The following is a 21,617-nucleotide window of genomic DNA, read 5'->3' as shown; positions in this document are numbered from 1 at the left end:
CCTCATTCAAGAGGGGTTACGAGTGCTTCCATTTTTTTGTTAAATTCTGAGGATTTGTGTATTAAAACTGAAAAAAGATTCCTTAGATGCTGGAACTTTGTTTTTTTTTCAAAAACAGAAGGTCTTTTGGACTGAGCTTGTAAACAACAGTTACTGGAAGAATCAAGGAATGCTAAAAACAAGCCCTTACTGGAAGGTACCTGTCTTCAGATAATTACACAGCAGGGGTTTTTTTTGACTTGGGGAAAGATGCTTACGCAGAAGTGACAGGCCAAGATTTATAGGGATCAGGAGGCTTGACTCTTGTGACATTGTTTTTGGTTTTGCTTTGGACAGTGAGTTGGTGATATGGACTGTGTTAAAAAGACAGTTGGAGAAAACTTGCCAAGGGAACAAACCCCACCTCAGCTTGTTCCAGCTCTTTGAAAAGCCTGCCAGTTTTCTATCTCTTTGAGAAGCTCTGAGAAGCAAGTTTAAAAAACAGATTGAATTTGTTGCATTTTTTCTGGAAAGCCTGCTCAAACTTATCTTCAATGTCGCCTGAAAAGAAATGTTCTAAGAAGATCCCAGGGATAGCCATCTACGTGTATTTGGGACACCAAACCAAAACCAAGGATATCTGCCCATCCATATTTTCTCTTTTTTTCTTCAAAAATTAACAAGTATCTGGCCAAAGTATTCTTTTTGTCTTTTGTTTTGTAATAGATCTCTATAGATCTCTCTGTGTTTTAATGCATTGCTTCTTTATTGGTTATGTCTTATTTTGTAATAAACTGATAATTTTTGTTGTTTACTAAAGAAACCTGGTTGGTGTATTTTATTCTGGGATAAAAATAGAGTCTATGATTGACCGTATTGGTAACTAGGAAAAAAATTAAATATATGTTGTGACCTCTGGAGAAGTGGAACTAGAAAAACAGTGCACTCCTCCCGCCTCAGTTATAACGGAGGGAATTGAATTCTTATCTAAAAAGGAAGAATGTACAGGACTACGGGGAGAAGGTGGCAGAGTGGTACTAGGTAATTGCTCCTTCAGAGAGCCAGCATAGACACAATCTGCCAAATGGGCTCCTTCTGTGCTATAACAATTTTGTGATTTTGTGATTCTGAGATGCAAATTTTACTGATGTAACGATTAAAATGTTTTTTTAATCATCTGCGTTGCAGATTATGAACCGGATGAAACGTAATCCAGTTGTTCACAATCAGTAGGTGTGTCGGCAGAAGGTGGATTTGAACTGTACAAACTGGAATAGAGCGCAGAACAGAGAGGCAGCATTCCTCAGTTATAGTATCAGCGCCGAGTGGTTTTGTACACTGTCTGGGTGGGTTCAGTTTGGTGAACTGTGTTTAGCAGACAGAAAACTACATACTTTACTGCTGTTGCTGGGCATTTGTGGGAACTGGCTAGAGAGGATGGTGGGCATTTAATGGGTTTAAATTTTATAAACAGGCTGTGACCTCGGCTGGGAATCCTCAGTGAGTTTAGATGTTGAGGCTGTAAGTTCCCTGCTTACACTGAGCAGCAGAGAGTATTGGATGTAAAAAGGCGCAGCTTTGCATTCCTGTACCTGCACCAGTAATCCTAGACTATGCCGGCAGGGGAATCTCATTTCTCAATGCAAGCCAATCCCACACAGATACTCCATGCCTCACATTCCTTTCTTTATCATTGCGACCTGCACCACAAAAAGGTATTTTGACAACATTATAAACATGTTCTGTCCTTAGTGCCAAATCTCCTAACAGCATTTGCAACAAAGCTGATGTCAATATCATAAACTGGAATTAACAGAAACTTTGTCAGCAATATAATGTTTGTATTTTATTCTGTTTTTAACACTAGAAGTAAACTGTTTAAGGATTGTTTCTCACCTGTTTTGTGAGATGGGAAAATAACTGAATTTAAATCTTCATTCGAGTTTTTCACCTTAATAATGTTTGGGAGCACGAAGTTCTGCTCAACTTGAGTCCTGCGAGACAGGGTGCTTAACTCGGGAATTTGGTAAGTGTGGGAATTCAGTGCAGTGAGGGAGGAGGTGCTATTCTGGTCTTTGACAGAACAAGCAGTGATCCAAGAGAGGGAGCTGGGGACAGTGAGACCTGAGAGCTGAAGCCCAGTGGCATTAATTAGGTGAGCAGGTAGGTGATTAGTTGGTGAGCTTTAAGGTTTTTTCCTAAACTGCAGCAGTAGTTTAAACTGGTACTGGGGAGATATAAGTATTGTATCAAGCTTGTGGCTTAACTAGCTAAACTACTTAATATACTACAAATTATCAGTGATATTTCTAAACTTGAAACCTAATTAGTTAAATAAAACACTAGAGAGATGGCAGGGCAGGTGATGTGTTGCAGCTGTAGCATATGGGAGCTGGTGGACACCAGTGTGATCTACAGCAACCACATCTGCACTAAATGTCTAGAGCTCGAGGAACTTCGGCTCAGAATTGATGAGCTTCGGACACTGCGATGCATAAGGGAGGGGGAAAGTTACTTGGATACTTTGTTCCAGGAGGCCATCACACCCCTTAGCCTAGATACTTCAGATCTGGTCCATTTTCAGCAAGGGTGTGACTATGAGTGAGACAGGTATGGAGGAACCAGAAGGTAGCAATAGAGGCCTCAGTCCTTGCACTTGTCCAACAGGTTCAAGGTTCTTGCAGCCTGTGTGGATGAGAGCAGGGACTGCAGGGAGGATGATCAAACTGACCACAGCACCATGGTGCAGGGGGCCATTCAAGTGGTGGGAGGAAAAAGGAATATAGTAGTCATAAGGGACAGTATAGTTAGGGGGATAGATACTGTTCTCTGCAGCCGAGAGTATGAGTCCCGAAGGCTGCATTCCTTGCTTAGTGCCAGGGTTAAGGACATCTGCTCCGGGCTGGAGAGGAACTTGGAGTGGGAAGGGAAGGATCCAGTTGCCATGGTCCATGTGGGTACCAATGACATAGATAGGACTAAGAAAGAGATTCTGCTGAGGGAGTATGTGCAGCTAGGGGCTAAATTAAAAAGCAGAACCACAAAGGTATTAATCTCTGGATTACTACCTGAGCCGCGAACAAATTGGCATATGGTAAATAAGATCACAGAGTTGAATGCATGGCTCAAAGACTAGTATGGGAGAACTGGGTTTTGATTCATGGGGCATTGGCACCAGCACTGGGGAAAGAGGAAGCTGCACTGTTGGGACAGCTTTCAACTGAACTGCACTGGGACCAGTGTCCTGGCAAATTGTATAACTAGGGCTGTAGAGAGGGCTTTAAACTAAATAATGGGGGCAAGGGTTCAAATGAGGGGAAATTTAGAAAGTTAATGAGAAAGGATAAGGCAATAGTGCAGGTTAGCAATATGGGTAAGGTGAACCAGAATGGGACAGGAAGGGACAGAGCGTACAAACATAAGAGTACACCAGCATATAAGTTCAATGTATGGAAAAATTGTAAAAAAACAATTAAAAGCTATTTTTCTGAATGCATGCAGCATTCATAACAAGATGGATGAATTGATAATGCAAACAGAAATAAATGGTATGATATGATAGCCATTACAGAGACATGTTTACAAGGTGACCAAGGTTGGAAACTAAATATTCAAGGGTATTTGGCATTTCGGAAGGATAAGAAGAAAAAAAGGAGGTGGGATAGCTCTATTTATAAAGGATGAGATTGGTACAGGAGTGAGAAATTATCTCGGCTCAGAAGATCAAGATGTAGAATCAGTTTGGGCGGAGATTTTAAAAAAGCAAAGGAAAGAAGTCACTGGCGGGAGTAGTTTATAGTTACATTGTAGGACAGAATATAAATCAAGAAATAATGGGGACTTATAGGAAAGGCACTGCAATAGTCATGGGCAATTTTAATCTCCATATAGATGGGACTAATCAAATTGGCAAAGGCTAGCCTGGAGGATGGGTTCATAGAGCATATTACAGACAATTTCTTAGAACAATACATTCTGGAACCAACCTGGGAATAGGCTATTTTAGACATGATAATGTGCAATGAGACAGGATTAATAAATTACCTCATAGTAAAGGATCCTCTAGGCAAAAATGATCTTAACATGATAGTATTTCACATTCAGTTTAAGGGTGAGAAATCTGGGTCTAAAACTAGTGTCTTAAATTTAAATAAAAGTAATTACAAAGGTATGAAGGCAGAATTGGCTAAAGCGGACTGTAAAATAAGTTAAAAGGTAAGACAGTAGAGCAGCATTGGCAGACATTTCAGGAGATAGTTCATAACTCTCAGCAAAAATATATTCCATTGAGAAAAACTCCATGAGAAGGATACACCATCCGTGGCCAACTAAGGAAGTTAAGGATGGTATGAAATTTAAAGAAAAGGCATACAATGCTGTGAAGATTAGTGGTTAGCTGCAAGATTGGGAAAATTTTAGAAGCCAGCAAAGGATAACTTAAAAAAGGAGAAACTAGAGTATGAGAGTATACTGCAAAAAATATAAAAACAGACAGTAAAAGATTCTACAAGTATATAAAAAGGAAGAGAGTCACTAAAGCAAGTGTTGGCCCCTTAAAGGATGAGACTGGGGAATTAATAATGGGAAACAAGGAAATGGCAGAGACTTTGAACAAGTAATTTGTATCTATCTTCACAGTAGAAGACACAAAAAGCATCACACGTATAGCAGAAAATCAAGAGGCAAAAGGGAGGGAGGAACTTAAAACAATCACTTTCACTAGAGAAAAAAAATTAGGAAAATTAATGGAACTGAAGGTTGACTAGTCCCCTGGAGCTAATGGCCTGTATCCTAAGAAGTGGCTGCAGAGATACTAGATGCATTGGTTGTAATCTTTCAAAATTCCCTAGATTCTGGAAAAGTCCCAGAAGATTGGAAAAACACAAATGTAACACCTCTATTCAACAAAGGTAGTTGCGGGGGGGGGGGGGGGGGGGGGGGGGCTAGAGGGGGGAGAGGTGGAGGGGGCTGCATAAAGCAGGAAACTATAGACCAGTTAGCCTAACACCTGTCATTGGGAAAATGGTAGAATGCATTATTTAGGAAGTAGTAGCAGGACATTTAGAAAATCATAATGCAATCAGGCAGAGTCAATATGGGTTTATGAAAGGGAAATAATTTATTAGAGTTCTTTGAGGATGTCACAAACAGGGTGGATAAAGGGGAACCAGTAGATGTAGTGCATTTGGATTTCCAAAAGGCATTCGATAAGGTGCCACATAAAATGTAATATATTAGCCTGAATAAAGGATTGGATAACTAACAAGAAACGGAGAGTCAGGATAAATGTGTCATTTTCGGATTGACAAACTGTAACTAGTGGAGTGCAACAGGGATCAGTGTTGGGGTCTAAACTATTTACCATCTATATTAGTGACTTGGATGAAGGGACTGAGTGTATTGTAGCCAAATTTGCGCATGATACAAAAATAGGTAGGAAAGCAAGTTGTGAGGACAACCCAAAAAGTCTGCAAAGGGATATAGATAGGTTAAGTGAGTAAGCAAAAATTTAGCAGGTGGAGTATAATGTGGGAAAATGTGAGGTTGTCCACTTTGGCAGGAAGAATAGAAAGCAGATCTTTTTTTAAAATGGAGAGAGACTGCTGAATGTTGTGGTACAGAGGGATCTGAGAGTTCTTGTACATGAATCACAAAAAGTCAGCATGCAGGTATGGCAGGTAATTAGGAAGGCGAATGGAATGTTGGCCCTCATTGTAAGGGGGATAGAGTATAAATGTGGGGAAGTCTTGTTACAACTGTACAGGGAATTGCTGAGACCACACCTAGAGTATTGCACCATACAGTTTTGGTCTCCTTACTTAAGGAGGGGTATACTTGCATCGGAAACAGTTCAGAGAAGGTTCTCTAGGCTGATTCTTGGGTTGAATGGGGCTGTTTTGTGAGGAAAGGTTGAGTAGGTTGAGCCTATACTTGTTGGAATTTAGCAGAATGAGAGGTGATCTTATTGAGACGTCTAAGATTCTGAGGGGACTTGCCAGGGTAGATGCTGAGAGGATGTTTTCCCTCAGGGGGGAATCTAAAACTAGGGGTCACAGTTTCAAAACATAGGGTCTCCCTTTTAAGATGGAGATGAGGAGGAATTTCTTCTCTCAGCTGGTCATTAATCTTTGAAACGCTCTTCCCCAGAGAACAGTGAAGAATGGGTCATTGAATATATTCAAGGCTGAGTTAGAGGGAATTTTGATTGACAAGGGAGTCAAGGGTTATGGGAGGCAGGCAGGAGAGTGGAGTTAAGGTCACAATCAGATCAGCCCTGATCTTATTAAATGGCAGAGCAGGCTCGAGGGCTGAATGGCCTACTCCTGCTCCTATTTCTTATGGGACTCCTCCACCTGTTCGTTCTGCACGCGGGTTTACTTACTCGCTGCAAAGGAAGGAAATTGTGGCGATTTAACATGAGTGACTGTATCAGCAGTACGCTGAGTGTTTTAAATTTCTAGTAAATGACTGAAAGCCAGGCTAGGAGGGAAGCGCTGGACTTAATCCCTAATAAACTCGAAAGAGTTTTGCTCTGCTGGTCTGAAATGGGGTGAAAGGCGGGTCGGGTCTGAGGGAGAAGCTGGGTGAATAGGGAAGATGATGATGTGGGAGCAGCTGGAGCTGTATCTGAGGCGCTGCAATGGGTCTGTTTCGCGGAGAAGCGAAGAGCCGGGCCTCGCCCACCAACAGCACAATGTGCGTGTGTCCAGGAGGGCGGTTGGTCCATCACAACCCTGCACATACACTATATCAATGCAACATCTCTATCCGGCGCTCACTGCACTCCAGCCGCACTATCAGCCCAACCGACAATAACCCAGATTATTGAGCCAGACTCATCTCTCTCTAGTCTTTATTGTTGTTTTGTAGACGCCGGGGAGGTGGAATTCTCCTGGTCAGTAGATCCACACTGGAAACAAGTCCCAACCACTGAGAGTCTGCGAGAGACAGATGTAAAAGTGGGAGTGACCTGGGGCAGTCCTGGAGTGAAGTGGAACCACTGCACAGCTGACATTCTCGGCTGCTTGTTCAGCGAGCAGAAATTAAACCATTCCAAATAATAATTGGAGGAGGAAAATACACTTGCAAAAGAAAATATACACTTTCTGCAGACGCGAGATGTCTGCGTCCCTCTTCAAGACGCTTGTACGAATTTTCTCCAGATTTCTGCTAATCTGTTCGGTGATCAAGGTGAGAGATTTTAAAATTCCCTCAGATCATAAGGTGAGAGTCTGGGAGTGAATCTCTCTGGCTGCGGTGCCTGTTGTAGCGAACCTCCGGCAGTCTCTGTCTGTCTCTCTCTCTCCCTGTCTCTCTGTCCCTCTCTCTCTCTCGCTCTCTCCATCTCTGTCCCTCCATGTGAGTGTCTCTTTTTCGCTCTGTCTCTCTCTCTCTGTCTCTACCTCTGTCTCTCTCGCTCCCTGTTTCTGTCCCTCTGTCTCTCTCTTTTTCTCTCTGTCTCTGCCTCTTTCTCTGGCTGCCTCTCTCTCTGTCTCTCTCTCTCTGACTGTCTTTCTCTCTCTGTGTCACTCTGTCTCTGTCTCTCTGTCTCTCTCTGACTGTCTGTCTATCTCTCTGTGTCTTTCTTTGTCTCTCTCTCTCTCTCTCTGTCCCTCTGTCTCTTTCTCTCTGTCTCTCTGTCTCTGACAGGATTAGCTCCATTACAGTTCACCGCGACTTCTTTAACAGAAATGTCATCTTATTAGGAGTAAGAAAAACACTTTATGCCCCGGAGGACAGGTGTTGGATCCTGGCAGGTTTTAACACTCTGAAACTTACTCCAGTTCATTTTGTTTTGCAATGTTTTATGGTCGCGAAGCAAAGTCGAAACTGCTGACAGAACAAGAGACTGTAACCTCTTTATTTTTAGAGGTGGTGCAAAAATAGGATTTCAGTCCTCTGGGCGATGAAGGAGTTCTTGGACAAAAAGCTATATCTCTGTATAACATCAATCTTCTCAATGTGCCGAAATAAGAGGATTTCTGGGTGAACTCAGCAATGTGATGCTATTTAATGCAGCATCATTATCCTACCTGTAAATTCTAAAATGTCTTGTTCTCGGAAGCATCAGTTTGAACAGGGGCCAGACTTTGACACCATGCTGATCGATGAAGGAGTGTTTGCACTGAGCGAGTAGTGTTTAAACTGGCACATACGAGCTGAACTGTGAAATTCCTCTTTGCATTTCCCCAGCAGTTCTGGTCTGACCTATGCGTGAATTTATGAAGTCGAATCCCTGCCGATTTCCCAATGCTGAGATTGCCAGTAGCGTCTCATTGTGCAGGGGTGTTCATCGCATCTGTCCCGCAACTAAAATGTGATGGGATTCTCCATTTCTCTGCTGCAGTTGAGGATCTGCCTACACAGGAATAGAGAACAGTGAATGCACCTGTAGCCTCACCGCGGTGAGGCACCTGAACAGGAGGAGGCCATTCAGCCCCTCGAGCCTGTTCCTCCATTCAATGAGATCATTGCGGATCTGTAACCTAACTCCATTCACCCTCCTTGGCTTCATATCCTTGTCTAGTAAAAAATCTATCCATCTCAGATTTTAAATTATTAATTAAACCAGCATCTACTGCTTTTTATGGGAGAGAGTTTTACACTTCTACCATCCTTTGTGTGAAAAAGTGTTTCCTGACTTCTCCCTTGGCTCTGATGTTAAGGTTGTGTCCCCTTGTCCTAGACCCCACCCAGTGGAAACAGTTTTTCTTTAATTACTCTATCAATTCCTTTCAAGATCCCAAAAACCTTAATCAGATCACCCCATAACCTTTTATATGCAAGGGAATACAAGCTTAGTTTATGTAATCTCCCGTCATAATTTAACCCCTGGTAACACTGGTGAATCTGCACCATTCAAAAGATCGTATCAGTGTTGGGGAAGTAAACTGTAGGCAGTTTTGTATTTGTTTCCTACATTAAGTTTTCTTGAGTCAGCTGTAGTATGGGTTAAGTGTAGAGCAAAAGCTGTACTGTAACAATATGCCTTAAAAAGGCACAATTCGTTAAAGATTCTTCTAGGACATTCAGTTAGACAAAGCAAATGGAAATTTAGATGACCAGAATGATAACCTTGAAAGCATGTTATTAAACTGACTTTGCAGACAATGTTGAAACACATGTGACCTGTAAAACACTTGAAATTTATTCTCGCTAGATATATTTAAATAGCTGGAGAGCTGTAAGGTGTATTTACTACCTAGACTGACACATTACAGGTGCATCAGTTAACAAGACTTGAGGGCTTTTTGAAACCTGTCACCATAGTACATACATTATTAGTCATATTGCAGCCCGTGTAGTATATCCCAAGATTGTAATTTACTGCTACTGGTATTACTTCAGCAAATTAATAAACACAGGTGAGCTAACCTTACAGAAAAGAAAGTTTGAACCAGGTACAAATGTTTTTCTCCATTCATTTGTAGTATTCCATTCGTGGTAAACACAAACTGCTGTGCAGTCTTCATGGTTTAAAGTGACCTTGCACCCCTTTTTGTTCTATAGTCTAGCTCATTAATCACACATTAACGGTCCATAGTCCTATAACAAAAGCCTTGGAATGTGTTAATAGCCTATTCAGAATAGGTGAGAATAAGCTGATTTGTCCGTGTTCCTGCTTCAACAGCTGCTTTGTGGTTACAGCATTCCTTGATGTAGAAACTGTCAACTACCTAAGAAAGACTGCATTTTGGGAATATACCAACAGGGCCCACAGCTAAGGAGAAAGTTACCACCTTAGAAAGTTCTGGATTGATTAGTATTCTTCTGGCGCTGAAATTTCAAGATTAGCTTGAAACGTAAAGTTCTTTAAAAAAAAATGAATTGACAATACTATGCACTCTATTTAGAGGATAATCTGAATATTTAGCTCAAAAAAACATTTTTCTTGTAACATTAATATTATTTTAGCATATTGTTTGTATATTTTTTGTAGTCTTTCACATGGGTCTGGCCTCTTGAGCATACCTGATTTTAATCACTCCACCATTGGTGGTTGTGCCTTCAGCTGCTTGAGCCCCAAGCTCTGGATTTCTCTCCCTAAATCTCTCCACCTCTCTTTCTTCAAGGTGCTCCTTAAAACTTACCTCTTTAACTAAACTTTTGGTCACCTGTCATAATATTTCTTTACGTGGCTCAGTGTTGAGTTTTGTTTGGTAACATGCCTGTGAAGCTCCTTGGGATGTTTTACTATATTAAAGACACTATATAAATACAACAAAAATAGAAAATGTTGGAAATACTCAGCAGGTCAGGCAGCATCCGTGGAGAGATGCGGAATGCGATCCTGGATCCTCGAGCACACACTATCACTGCACTGACGATCAAGATGGTGACAACTATGCCCAAACTATCACATTTTGACGTTCACTCCAAGCCCTCATCTGTGTTCCCTCATTGGCAGAAGTGGCTGCGTCAGTTTGCGGACACAGTGGTGAGCTTTGGAATCACCGATGATAAGAGATAGAATGCTTTACTTCTCCACTGTGGCGATGAAGAATTGGAAAATATTTTTGAAATACTTAGACCTGCGCAAAATGACTCTGCAAAACTGTGCTAACAACTTATTTCACACCCAGGAAGAGTGCAATATATGAAACAAATATCTTCCGATGAACCAAGCAAGAAGCAAATGAGACAATTGCTCAATATTGCACACGATTGAGACAACTGGCAACCAAATGTGCCTTTGGTGGCATCGAACATGTTGAACAGGAAATCAAAAACAAATAATTGAACGTTGCCTCACTAGACAAATATATAGAAAAACACGTGAGAAAGACAGAAAGCTGTCAGAGCTGCTGGAGTTGGCAAGATTGTTATCTCTCTCAGAATCCAGAGCTGCTGAAGTTGAGGCTCCCAACAACAACTGCCACACTTCAAGCTTAACTCCTGTGAACATTGATCTCTGCTCATGTGCCAAGCAAAACCTGCAAAGCAGTGAAAGAAATCTCACAAACAGGATCATGACTTGTCCAAACAATACTTCCACTGTGGCAGTGCTTATCCAGACCAGACAGTATGGCCTGCTGCTGGCAAGCAGAGTTAAACTTGTGGGAAACGCAACCATTTTGCTTGCATTTGCCGCTCATCAGCAAATCAACTGTTAAGACCAATACTACCAAAAGGGTGCCATGTATGCAAACCTCACTAAAAGGGCAAGAGAATGTAACCAATGTAGGTATAAATGACCCTGAATATTTTTTTGCTCTCTTCCGGACACAGCAACCAGCCACATGTGACAGTGACCATTGAATGCTCGAAGGTAGATGCTGTCATAGATACAGGAGCATCTGTCAAAATCATGGGAGATCAAATGTTCAACAAACTTCAGGACTACCCCATCCTTTGTAAACCAGGGGATACAAAATATTATATTATATTATATTATATTATATTATATATGATACAAAACTCTTCCCTTACAACAGTAACAAACCACTGCAAGTTCTTGTGATTTTTAAAATGCCAGTCACATTCAAAGACACCAGGATAAATGCTGTGTTCTATGTCATATCTGGAGAAAATGGCATACTCATCAGTTTCCACACAGCAACAGATCTGTGCATGATTACAGTCACATATGTAGTTCCTATGCATACCAACAACATTCTTGAACTGTATGCTGACCACTTCACAGGTATCGGCAAACTGAAGGGTGCTACATGCAAGTTGCATGTAGATCCCAACGTGGGTCCATCATGCATCAACATAGACGAATACCGTTGAATGCCAGAAAGCAGACAGAGAACTTCGGTGCTTGTTTGACTGGGTTCATCCCTAACATTGAGAATGTTAGGGATGAACCCAGCCATTAGATCTTACTCATACAAGTTGTCAAGAAACCTAATAGCGAGAACAAGATCAGAATCTATGTTGATATGCAGTCACCAAACCAAGCAATATAATGAGAAAGAGCTTTGACACTGGCAATTGACGATATCATAGAGAAAGTGAATAGTACTAAATGCTTCACTAAACTTGACCTCAATGTAAGCTACCATCAAATCGAGCTTGTAGAACAATCGCGGTATCTTACAGTACTTGAGCATTGCTGAAAACAGAGACATTTTGTTGAAGCTTTTCGTCTTGCACTCATCAGAACAATTCGCAAGAATACCAAGGTAAGGGAAAACAACAAATTTATACTGTATGAGAAGAGTGCTGATTGGTTGGCAAGTGCGCTCTGATTGGTAGTGGCGTTGCCATGGAGAATGCACCAGTTTAAGGTGACTGACAGTTAACTGCCAAGCTTTGTTTGAATTTTAATCCAGGCAGCTTGACTCTGATTGGCCAAGGCATTGCCCTGAGGAATGAACCAGCGAATGGCTGTCACTTATTTTGTTTAGCTAAAACAATGTGTGTACATATTCTTTCTGTTTGCAATGAACAGGGCCCTGTGTATTGATATATGTAACTTCCAGTACACGCAAATATGCCACACTGTGAGCCCTACTGCCAATCTTAAATTGATGTCAGCATAATTCTTAGCACACTGAGGATTAGTTGGCAAATATTGTCCAATCGTGGCAACACATCGAATGTTGGACACTGTGTTTTGAGTTTTGCAAGGTCGGGCTGGTTAGGTACGGTCTGTACCTTGCCCATTGCAAACAGGGGAAGGGATTTGTTGTTTGATACGATCTGCCAGCCTTTGGGACATATGGCCTATATACCTAGTATCACACTGGCATTGAAATTCATATATCACATTACTCATTTGTGTGATAGGCAGGGCGTCATTTTGGCTTGACGGCAGCATCCTGTTAGTGGTGAACACCACATGTGTTGTTACTGCACAGTAACAGCGTGAAACTTCACCTGTTGCTCAAATTTTTGAAATACATTACCCTTCCAGGGTAATCTGCGGTAAACTGAGCACTTTTCAGAGCCGCAAATGATGGCCTTAGGCCCGTTCATAAGTTTGCGTGATATACAGCGAGAAAAGATTTGATCAGCAGCAATCCAGAAGGTAGTCCCGTGTGTTTCTTAAAATAGCAGAATGAAGGAGGTCATTGACCATCTTGTGGCACTGCACCCAGTTCTGGGGGGGGTGGTGACCCCACATCTACTGACCTCCTCAGCAATCCCTATCCAGGCTTGCTTGGTCAGGTGGGAGGGCCTCGTCTTACCATTGCTGGGGAAGAGAACCTCCCACCTTTTCCTTGCAGCCTGGAGGAGAATCTCAAGGGAGGCATTGCTAAACTGTGGGGCCACCCTGTGTCTTACCTCTGCCATCTTGTGGGGGTGGGGGTGTGGGTGGTCATCCAGAATCACTATAACATGGGTGAGCTAGCAGCAAATGAGTTCAAGGAAGCAATGCAAGCAGAGCTGGCAGACCTTTAAATACAGCACCAGCACCTGCTGGAGCAGTTAGAGTCATAGAGAGATACAGCACAGAAACAGGCCCAACAAGTCCCCTTTGACCCATTGTTACTAATCCCATTTTTTCCCTCTCACATCCCCACCTTCCCTCAATTCTTCTACCACCTACCTACACTAGGGGCAATTTTTTTTTTTACAATGGCCAATTTACCTATCAACCTGCAAGTCTTTGGCATGTGGGAGGAAACTGGAGCACCCGGAGGAAACCCACATAGTCACAGGGAGAACTTGCAAACTCCGCACAGGCAGCACCCAGAACCGAACCCGGGTTGCTGGAGCTGTGAGGCTGAGGTGTTAGCCACTGTGCCGCCCTTCTGGCTCCTTGCATCCCGCCCCCGCCACGTGATTTGAGGGGTCCCACGCCTCCTTTCTGCAAAATGGCCACCTGCTGCACGATTGCAGTGGGGCAGCCACTCGCATGACTAGCGTGAATGGTACCCATTTCCAGCACCGTCTTTGGGACCTGTGGAGGGTTCACTAAATTGACCCCACTGAACGACTGTGATTAACGGTATGGCTACTTCAATCAGTTTATTAAAGTTTCTTATTGTCCCACGTGTACTGGCAATTGGAGGTTAGATTGGCCTGAGCTCTGCTTACAATTAAACTCTGCCAGACAGGCGTGTTACATCAGAATTAGGCATTTTAAATCTATTTGGTGGATAGTAAACTCACCTCTGGTATGGGTTTCATGCTGTCCAACTCAGTCACAGCACAGCATAAATTCGATTCGTTGCTCTTTGTCTGTTCTATTGTTTCTTTAACCCGTCTGATGTCTCTACACAGTATGGGTTATTTTCTGCCTCCGTTGCTCTGGCGGTGAGCATTGCTGCTGTGCACATACTGGGAACTCAGGTGCTTTTAGTGGACAATTTTCTGATGATTATTTCCAACTGTTGGAAAATTAGGTGTGATGCCACCTGCATTTCAATATGCATGATATCAGAGCTAAGGCATAAAATTTCTTCAATATCTGATGCGCATTTTCACAAAGCATTTGGTATGCGCACACCCTGGAATAACTAATTACTGTTATGATGCTGTATCATTGTGAACCAACAGTGTAAGTGAGTAAGTTCCACTTGATCTGTGTAGCGTGATTTCGATGTTGGGTGCGATTTTAACTCATTCAAAACCCACCCACTGCCACACAATTAAAATTGGACCCATTGTGTCTAGATTTCAACAACAGGACACAGCGTAAACAAAGCATGAATTACATTTGGCAGTATTAAAACAGCATAGTTTACTGAACAAAACTCTGACAAAATCTGAAACATTAACCCTAGGTTTCTCTCTCCACAAATGCTGCCTAACCTGTTTCATTTTTGTTTCAGATTTCCAGCAGTTTTTTTTGCTTTTTGATTTAGTTTCAGTACCATGCTGAACTGGTCATTCTTCATGAAGTTATTGCCAGCAGGCTATTCCTCCGTGGAGAACATCACATATAACTCAATCATATCCTAAAGTGATGCCCTGTGTGCTTTTTAGAAGGGGTCACTGGGTAGCAGGAGCCCCAGCTGAGCTCTTCCCTAAACCCTCCCCAAACCCACCCCCCCCCCCCCCCCCCACACCCCTCCCTCTCCATAGGGAAGGCAATGGCAATATCTGTAGCATTACCCTGATCAGCTAATTTAACACAGACTTGGTACTGATCCTGAGACTTTCTCAGTCTTCGTAGTTCCATACCATATGCCACATGCACCTACTGAGCTTTGACTGAGCCTCTTGACCACAACTATTTCCCTATCACTATACCACCAAGGAGTACCTCATAGATTCACTGTACGATGATTTGTTTCTGTCACTGTCTTAGAGCTGCAGCTACCCAGCAAACCACTGATCCAGGTTCTCTCTTTTCCTCATAGGTAATGGGTTATCACACACATTCGTCCTTTTTGTTTCCCTACACAGTCCAAATCCTTAAACATACCCTCCCCATACTCTGCTAAATGCAGAATATACATCAAGTCTTTAAATTTTTGGACAATTCATCTTGTATATTTTTTATTCCCCTGTACTGTTTTCAGATCTCCTGATGCTACTGCTATTTCCCAGCTGAAAGGCTTTGCTGGTGACTCACTGCCAGTCCTCTGCCAGTGTCGCTCTGTGACAAGACTCGACATGTCGAGGTGTGAAAGAGTAGCTGAGGCTCAGGCTCCCTTTGTTGTTTTCTTCCTCTCAAAAGCACTTGACCTCTGCCCTCACAATCTTGCTGAGACCAGAAACTGAGGTGATTGGAAATTGTGGATGCAATTCAGAGTCCTGTCAAAATGTGAGGCTACTGAACCAATACACTCCATCAGCAGGCCACTTTGTATCTTGATTATGATGGAATATGACTAGCATTAGGCTACCTGTTGCTTCATAACACACTGCTTTCGATTCCTCCTCCCTGCCTTCTAACCATAGAAATTGGAGGCTTTCCTGATCAGCTGATGACCCAAGGCTTCAGTAAATAAATACTCTTCCCGTTTCCAACTGTTGGTAATAACTAAGCTTGATTGTATAACAGAAAAGGATGCAAATAGAATAAGAAACAGGGACTCTGAAGTAGTTTTTATTGATTGGAATGCCTTATTTGTGGATTATTTTAATTTCAAATAATTGTGCAAAAAGGACTGAGAGTGCCAGGTATTTCAGTTAGTAAATTGCACAACCAGTTGTGGGACCAAGCTATACAATTGGGAAGGTGCCAGGTTTGATTACCCAGCTGCACTGAGTTAGCTGATCTTTACTTGGGCAGCAATACAGTTGCACCTGCACAGCAAGCATGAGACATTCTCTCCTTTCTCCCCTTTCTCCCCTTTGGATAAATTCCTGTCTGTTGACTGCGCTGAAATGTGCATGTGTGTGGACTTTGTGTGAGGTCGGGAGCAGCTTTAGTAGAATATAGGAACAGGACGAGGCCATTCACCCCCTCTAATCTGTTCCATCATTCGATTAGATCATTCCTGATCTGTACCTCAACTCCATTTCCCCACCATTACTCCATATTCCTTGATACTCTTACCCATATAAAAATCTACCAATCTCAGTCTTTAAAATTTCAATTAACTCAGCATCCACAGCCTTTTTAGTGGAGAAAGCTCCAGATTGCCAATACTCTTTCTGAATACACTCCTAAATGGCTTAAGCTGTTAATTTTTTTTTGTTCTGAATTCCCCCAATTTTGTACCAAAACTATCAAATACCTCGATTAAATCATGCTCCCAACCATCTAAATTCAAAGGACTATAAGCCAAATTTCTGTAACCTGTCCTCATAATTTAATCGTTGAAGCCCTGATATAATTCTGATGAATCTGTGCTGTACACCTTTAATGGCCACTATATCCTTCCGGAGGTTTGGTTCCCAAAACTAAATGCAGTTCTCCAGATGGAGTCCAACTAAAGTTCTGTATTACTGAAGCATCACTTCCTCCCCATTGTATTCTAACCCCTTTTGAGATAAAGGCCAACATTCTAGTCACCTTTTTAATTAGATTTTGTACCTGTGCACTAGCTTTTAGTGATTTGTGCATAGACACATAAATTCCTTTACTGCTGCACAGCTCTGAGTCTCTCAACATTAAAAAAACATTCTATTTGTCTTTCTCAGGTCCAAAGTGGATGACCTCAAACCGATCCACATTGAGCCCAATCTGCCATTGTTTTTCCCACTCGGGGGAGGTGGTGACGTAGTGATATTGCCACTGGACTAGTAACCCAGAGACTCAGGGTATTGCTCTGGGGACATGGATTCTAATCCCACCTCAGCAGAAGGTAGAATTTGAATTCAATTAATAAATCTGGAATTTAAAAAAAAGCTAGTCTAATGAAGGCCATGAAACCATTGTCAATTGTTGTAAAAACCCATCTGGTTCACTAATGTCCTTGAGGGAAGGAAATCTGCTGTCCTTACCTGGTCTGGCCTACATGTGACTCCAGACCCATAGCAATATGGTTGACTCTTACATGCCCTCTGAAATGGCCTAGCAAGCCACTCAGTTGTATCTAACTGCTACGAAGTCAATAAAAAGGAATGAAACCGGATGGACCACCTGGCATCGACCAAGGCACCAGAAACGACAACGGCAAACCCAGCCTTGTCGACCCTGCAAAGTCCTCCTTACTAACATCTGGGGGCTTGTGCCAAGTTGGGAGAGCTGTCCCACAGAATTGTCAAGCAACAGCCTGACATAGTCATACTCACGGAATCATACCTTACAGACAATGCCCCAGACACTGCCATCACCATCCCCGGGTATGTCCCGTCCCACCGGCAGGACAGACCCACCAGAGGTGGTGGCACAGTGGTATACAGTAGGGAGGGAGTTGCACTGGGAGTCCTCAACATCGACTCTGGACCCCATGAAGTCTCATGTCATCAGGTCAAACATGGACAAGGAAACCTCCTGCTGATTACCACCTACCACCTTCCCTCAGCTGATGATTCAGTACTCCTCCATGTTGAACACCACTTGGAGGAAGTACTGAGGGTGGCAAAGGCACAGAATGTACTCTGGGTGGGGGACTTCAATGTCCATCACCAAGGGTGGCTCGGTAGCACCACTACTGACTGAGCTGGCCGAGTCCTAAAGGACATAGCTGCTAGACTGGGTATGCGGCAGGTGGTGAGGGAACCAACAAGAGGGGAAAACATACTTGACCTCGTCCTCACTAATCTGCCTGCTGCAGATGCATCTGTCCATGACAGTATTGGTAGGACTGACCACTGCACAGTCGTTGTGGAGACGAAGTCCCACCTTCACATTGAGGATACCCTTCTTTGTGTTGTGTGGCACTACCACCATGCTAAATGGGATAGATTTTGAACAGATCTAGCATCTCAAAACTGGGCATCCATGAGGCGCTGTGGGCCATCAGCAGCAGCAGAATTGTACTCAACCACAATCTGTAACCTCATGGCCTGGCATATCCCACACTCTACCATTACCATCAAGCCAGGAGACCAACCCTGGTTCAATGAAGATTGCAGGAGGGCATGCCAGGAGCAGCACCAGGCATACCTCAAAATGAGGTGTCAACCTGGTGAAGCTACAACACAGGACTATCTGCGTGCCAAACTGCATAAGCAGCATGCGATAGACAGAGCTAAGCGATCCCATAACCAATGGATCAGATCTAAGCTCTGCAGTCCTGCCGCATCCAGCCGTGAATGGTGGTGGACAATTAAACAACTAACTGGGGGAGGTGGCTCCACAAGTATCCCCATCCTCAATGATGGGTAAGCCCAGCACATCAGTGCGAAAGATAAGGTTGAAGCATTTGCAACAATCTTCAGCCAGAAGTGCCGAGTTGATGATCCATCTCGGCCTCCTCCTGAAGTCCCCAGCATCACAGATGCCAGACTTCAGCCAATTCGATTCACTCCCCGTGATATCAAAAAATGACTGAAGGCACTGGATACTGCAAAAGCTATGGGCCTTGACAATATTCCGGCAATAGTACTGAAGACCTGTGCTCCAGAACTTGCCGCGACCCTAGCCAAGCTGTTCCAGTACAGCTACAACACTTTCATCTACCCTGCAATGTGGAAAATTGCCCAGGTATGTCCTGTACAGAAAAAGCAGGACAAGTCCAACCTGACCAATTACTGCCCCATCAGTCTACTCTCAATCATCAGTAAAGTGATGGAAGGTGTCATCAACAGTGCAATCAAGCGGCACTTGCTTAGCAATAACCTGCTCAGTGACGCTCAGTTTGGGTTCCGCCAGGGCCACTCAGCTCCTGACCTCATTACAGCCTTGGTTCAAACATGGACAAAAGAGCTGAACTCAAGAGGTGAGGTGAGAGTGACTACCCTTGACATCAAGGCAGCATTTGACTGAGTATGGTATCAAGGAGCCCTAGCAAAACTGAGGTCAATGGGAATCAGGGGGAAAACGCTCCACTGGCTGGAGTCAATCCTATCACAAAGGAAGATAGCTGTGGTTGTTGGAGGTCAATCATCAGAGCTCCAGGACATCACTGCAGGAGTTCCTCAGGGTAGTGTCCTGGGCCGAACCATCTTCAGCTGCTTCAACAATGACCTTCCTTCAATCATAAGGTCAGAAGTGGGGATGTTCGCTGATGATTGCACAATGTTCAGCACCATTTGTGACTCCTCAGATACTGAAACAGTCCGTGTAGAAATGCAGCAAGACTTGGACAGTATCCAGGCTTGGGCTGATAAGTGGCAAGTACCATTCGCTCCACACAAGTGCCAGGTAATGACTATCTCCACCAAGAGAGAATCTAACTATCTCCCCTTGACATTCAATGGCATTACCATCGCTGAGTTCCCTACTATCAACATCCTAGGGGCTACCATTGACCAGAAAGTGAACTGGAGTAGCCATATAAATACCGTGGCTACAAGAGCGGGTCAGAGGCTAGGAATTCTGAGGCGAGTAACTCACCTCCTGACTCCCCAAAGCCTGTCCACCATCGACAAGGCACAAGTCAGGAGTGTGATGGAATACTCTCCACTTGCCTGGATGGGTGCAGCTCCAACAACACTCAAGAAGATTGACACCATCCAGGACAAAGCAGCCCGCTTGATTGGCACCCCATCCACAAACTTTCACTCCCTCCACCACCGACGCACAGTGGCAGCAGTGTGTACCATCTACAAGATGCACTGCAGCAACGCACCAAGGCTCCTTCGACAGCACCTTCAAACCCGCAACCTCTACCAACTAGAAGGACAAGGGCAGCAAATGCATGGGAACACCACCACCTGCAAGTTCCCCTCCAAGTCACACACCATCCTGACCTGGAACTATATCACCGTTCCTTCACTGTCGCTGGGTCAAAATCCTGGAACTCCCTTCCTAACAGCACTGTGGGTGTACCTACCCCAAATGGACTGCAGCGGTTCAAGAAGGCAGCTCACCACCACCTTCTCAAGGGCAATTAGGGATGGGCAATAATTGCTGGCCTGGCCAGCAACGCCCACATCCCATGCATGAATTTTTAAAAAATGTGTTTGTCTGTTTCTTTTGCAACCTCCTGTTATCATCTCCCTAACTTACTGTGCCTCCTAACAGTGTCATCTTAACAGTTGAATGTACAACTCTCTGTTCCTCCCTCCAAGTCATTAATATATATGGTAAAAGGCTGAGGCCCCAGTACAGATCCCTGGAAAACACCCCATGTCACATCCCACTAATCATACAATGTTTCCTTTATCCTTCCTCTCTGTGTCCTATCCCCTAACCTCCTGACATTCACTGCCTCAGCTCATGCATGAAGAATGGAATTTTGGGAAGTTTCTCGTGAGTGACTTTCATCCATGGAACGGTGCCCCAGTAGAAGTCACAATATTGTGTAGTGAAGGGGAGAAAATTGGAGATTTTTTTAATTGCTAAAAGGACCAGAGGGAGGAGTACATATATATCTGTCTGCTAAAGCTGTCTCACTGTCTCCTCATTAAACTTGGAATACAATTTGCGTTATGCTGTCTGCAAAGTATAAAATCAGAAGTAATTTTTTTTTTTAGACTGCTTATATGTCAGTTAAATAAGTTGCATTATTTATCCAAGGACAGTAGGGAAAGATTTTGCCCATGTACTCAATGTAGCAAATTTATATACTCATAAAATACAATTCTGATTTTGCATGTTGTGCAAGATATAGAATAACACTTCATTAAAAGTGCACTGTACAATCATTCTGCCTCAGAGGTGATTTGTGTGCAAGGTGACAGACCTCAATGGTAGGTTGATATAATCTGTCAATACTTTGTTAGATACGCAATCATTCTTATTGATCCAGTTAGAAAACTTGTTTACGTAATTAAAAGCATGTTGACAGTATCATGAGAAAAGATTCCATATGCACTAATGCCAAATGGCTTGAGACATTCTTCAAGAGGTAGTTTCACCACTTTGAGTTCACACCAGCAGTGGCAAAACTCCAGGCTACTGTGAAGCTATTGGGCTTTCTAGATACTTGAATAGCTTTGTACAGAATCTTTTCAGGGTTAAGAAAAAGCAGATAATCCCACTGCATTTTTCTGAGATAAAAATGTATCTACTGGAGAGCAGAGCTCTGCACACGTGTTGAAACATGCATACAGAAAACTACATTGTCATTGCATCTTGATGCTAGTCTGACCGAAGTCAGTCAGATATAAAACAAAAAGGTCTGCTGGATGTGTGGTAGATGTTAGATTCAGTCGAATGATAATTGCAGCCAGAAATGTTCTTTTATAACAAATGTCATTGCTAATTTAAATAGCTCGTGTTGGGAAATTGGAGGGGA

General features: G+C 43.2%; 1 protein-coding gene across 1 annotated transcript in view; it reads left to right on the top strand.

Annotated features, from left to right (window-relative positions):
- Nucleotides 1-7,050: 7,050 nt before the first annotated feature.
- Nucleotides 7,051-21,617, top strand: part of LOC137368744 (ADAMTS-like protein 1) — an 852,599-nt gene continuing 838,032 nt past the window's right edge. Inside the window, exon 1 of the mRNA XM_068028933.1 lies at nt 7,051-7,170. Coding sequence (XP_067885034.1) covers nt 7,099-7,170 — 72 coding nt within the window. The 5' untranslated portion in view covers nt 7,051-7,098. The remainder of the gene's footprint in view (nt 7,171-21,617) is intronic.

This window comes from Heterodontus francisci, chromosome 4 (genome assembly GCF_036365525.1).
Source record: "Heterodontus francisci isolate sHetFra1 chromosome 4, sHetFra1.hap1, whole genome shotgun sequence".
Classification (NCBI taxonomy): Eukaryota; Metazoa; Chordata; class Chondrichthyes; order Heterodontiformes; family Heterodontidae; genus Heterodontus; species Heterodontus francisci.
This window is presented reverse-complemented; position numbering and strand designations above follow the sequence as displayed.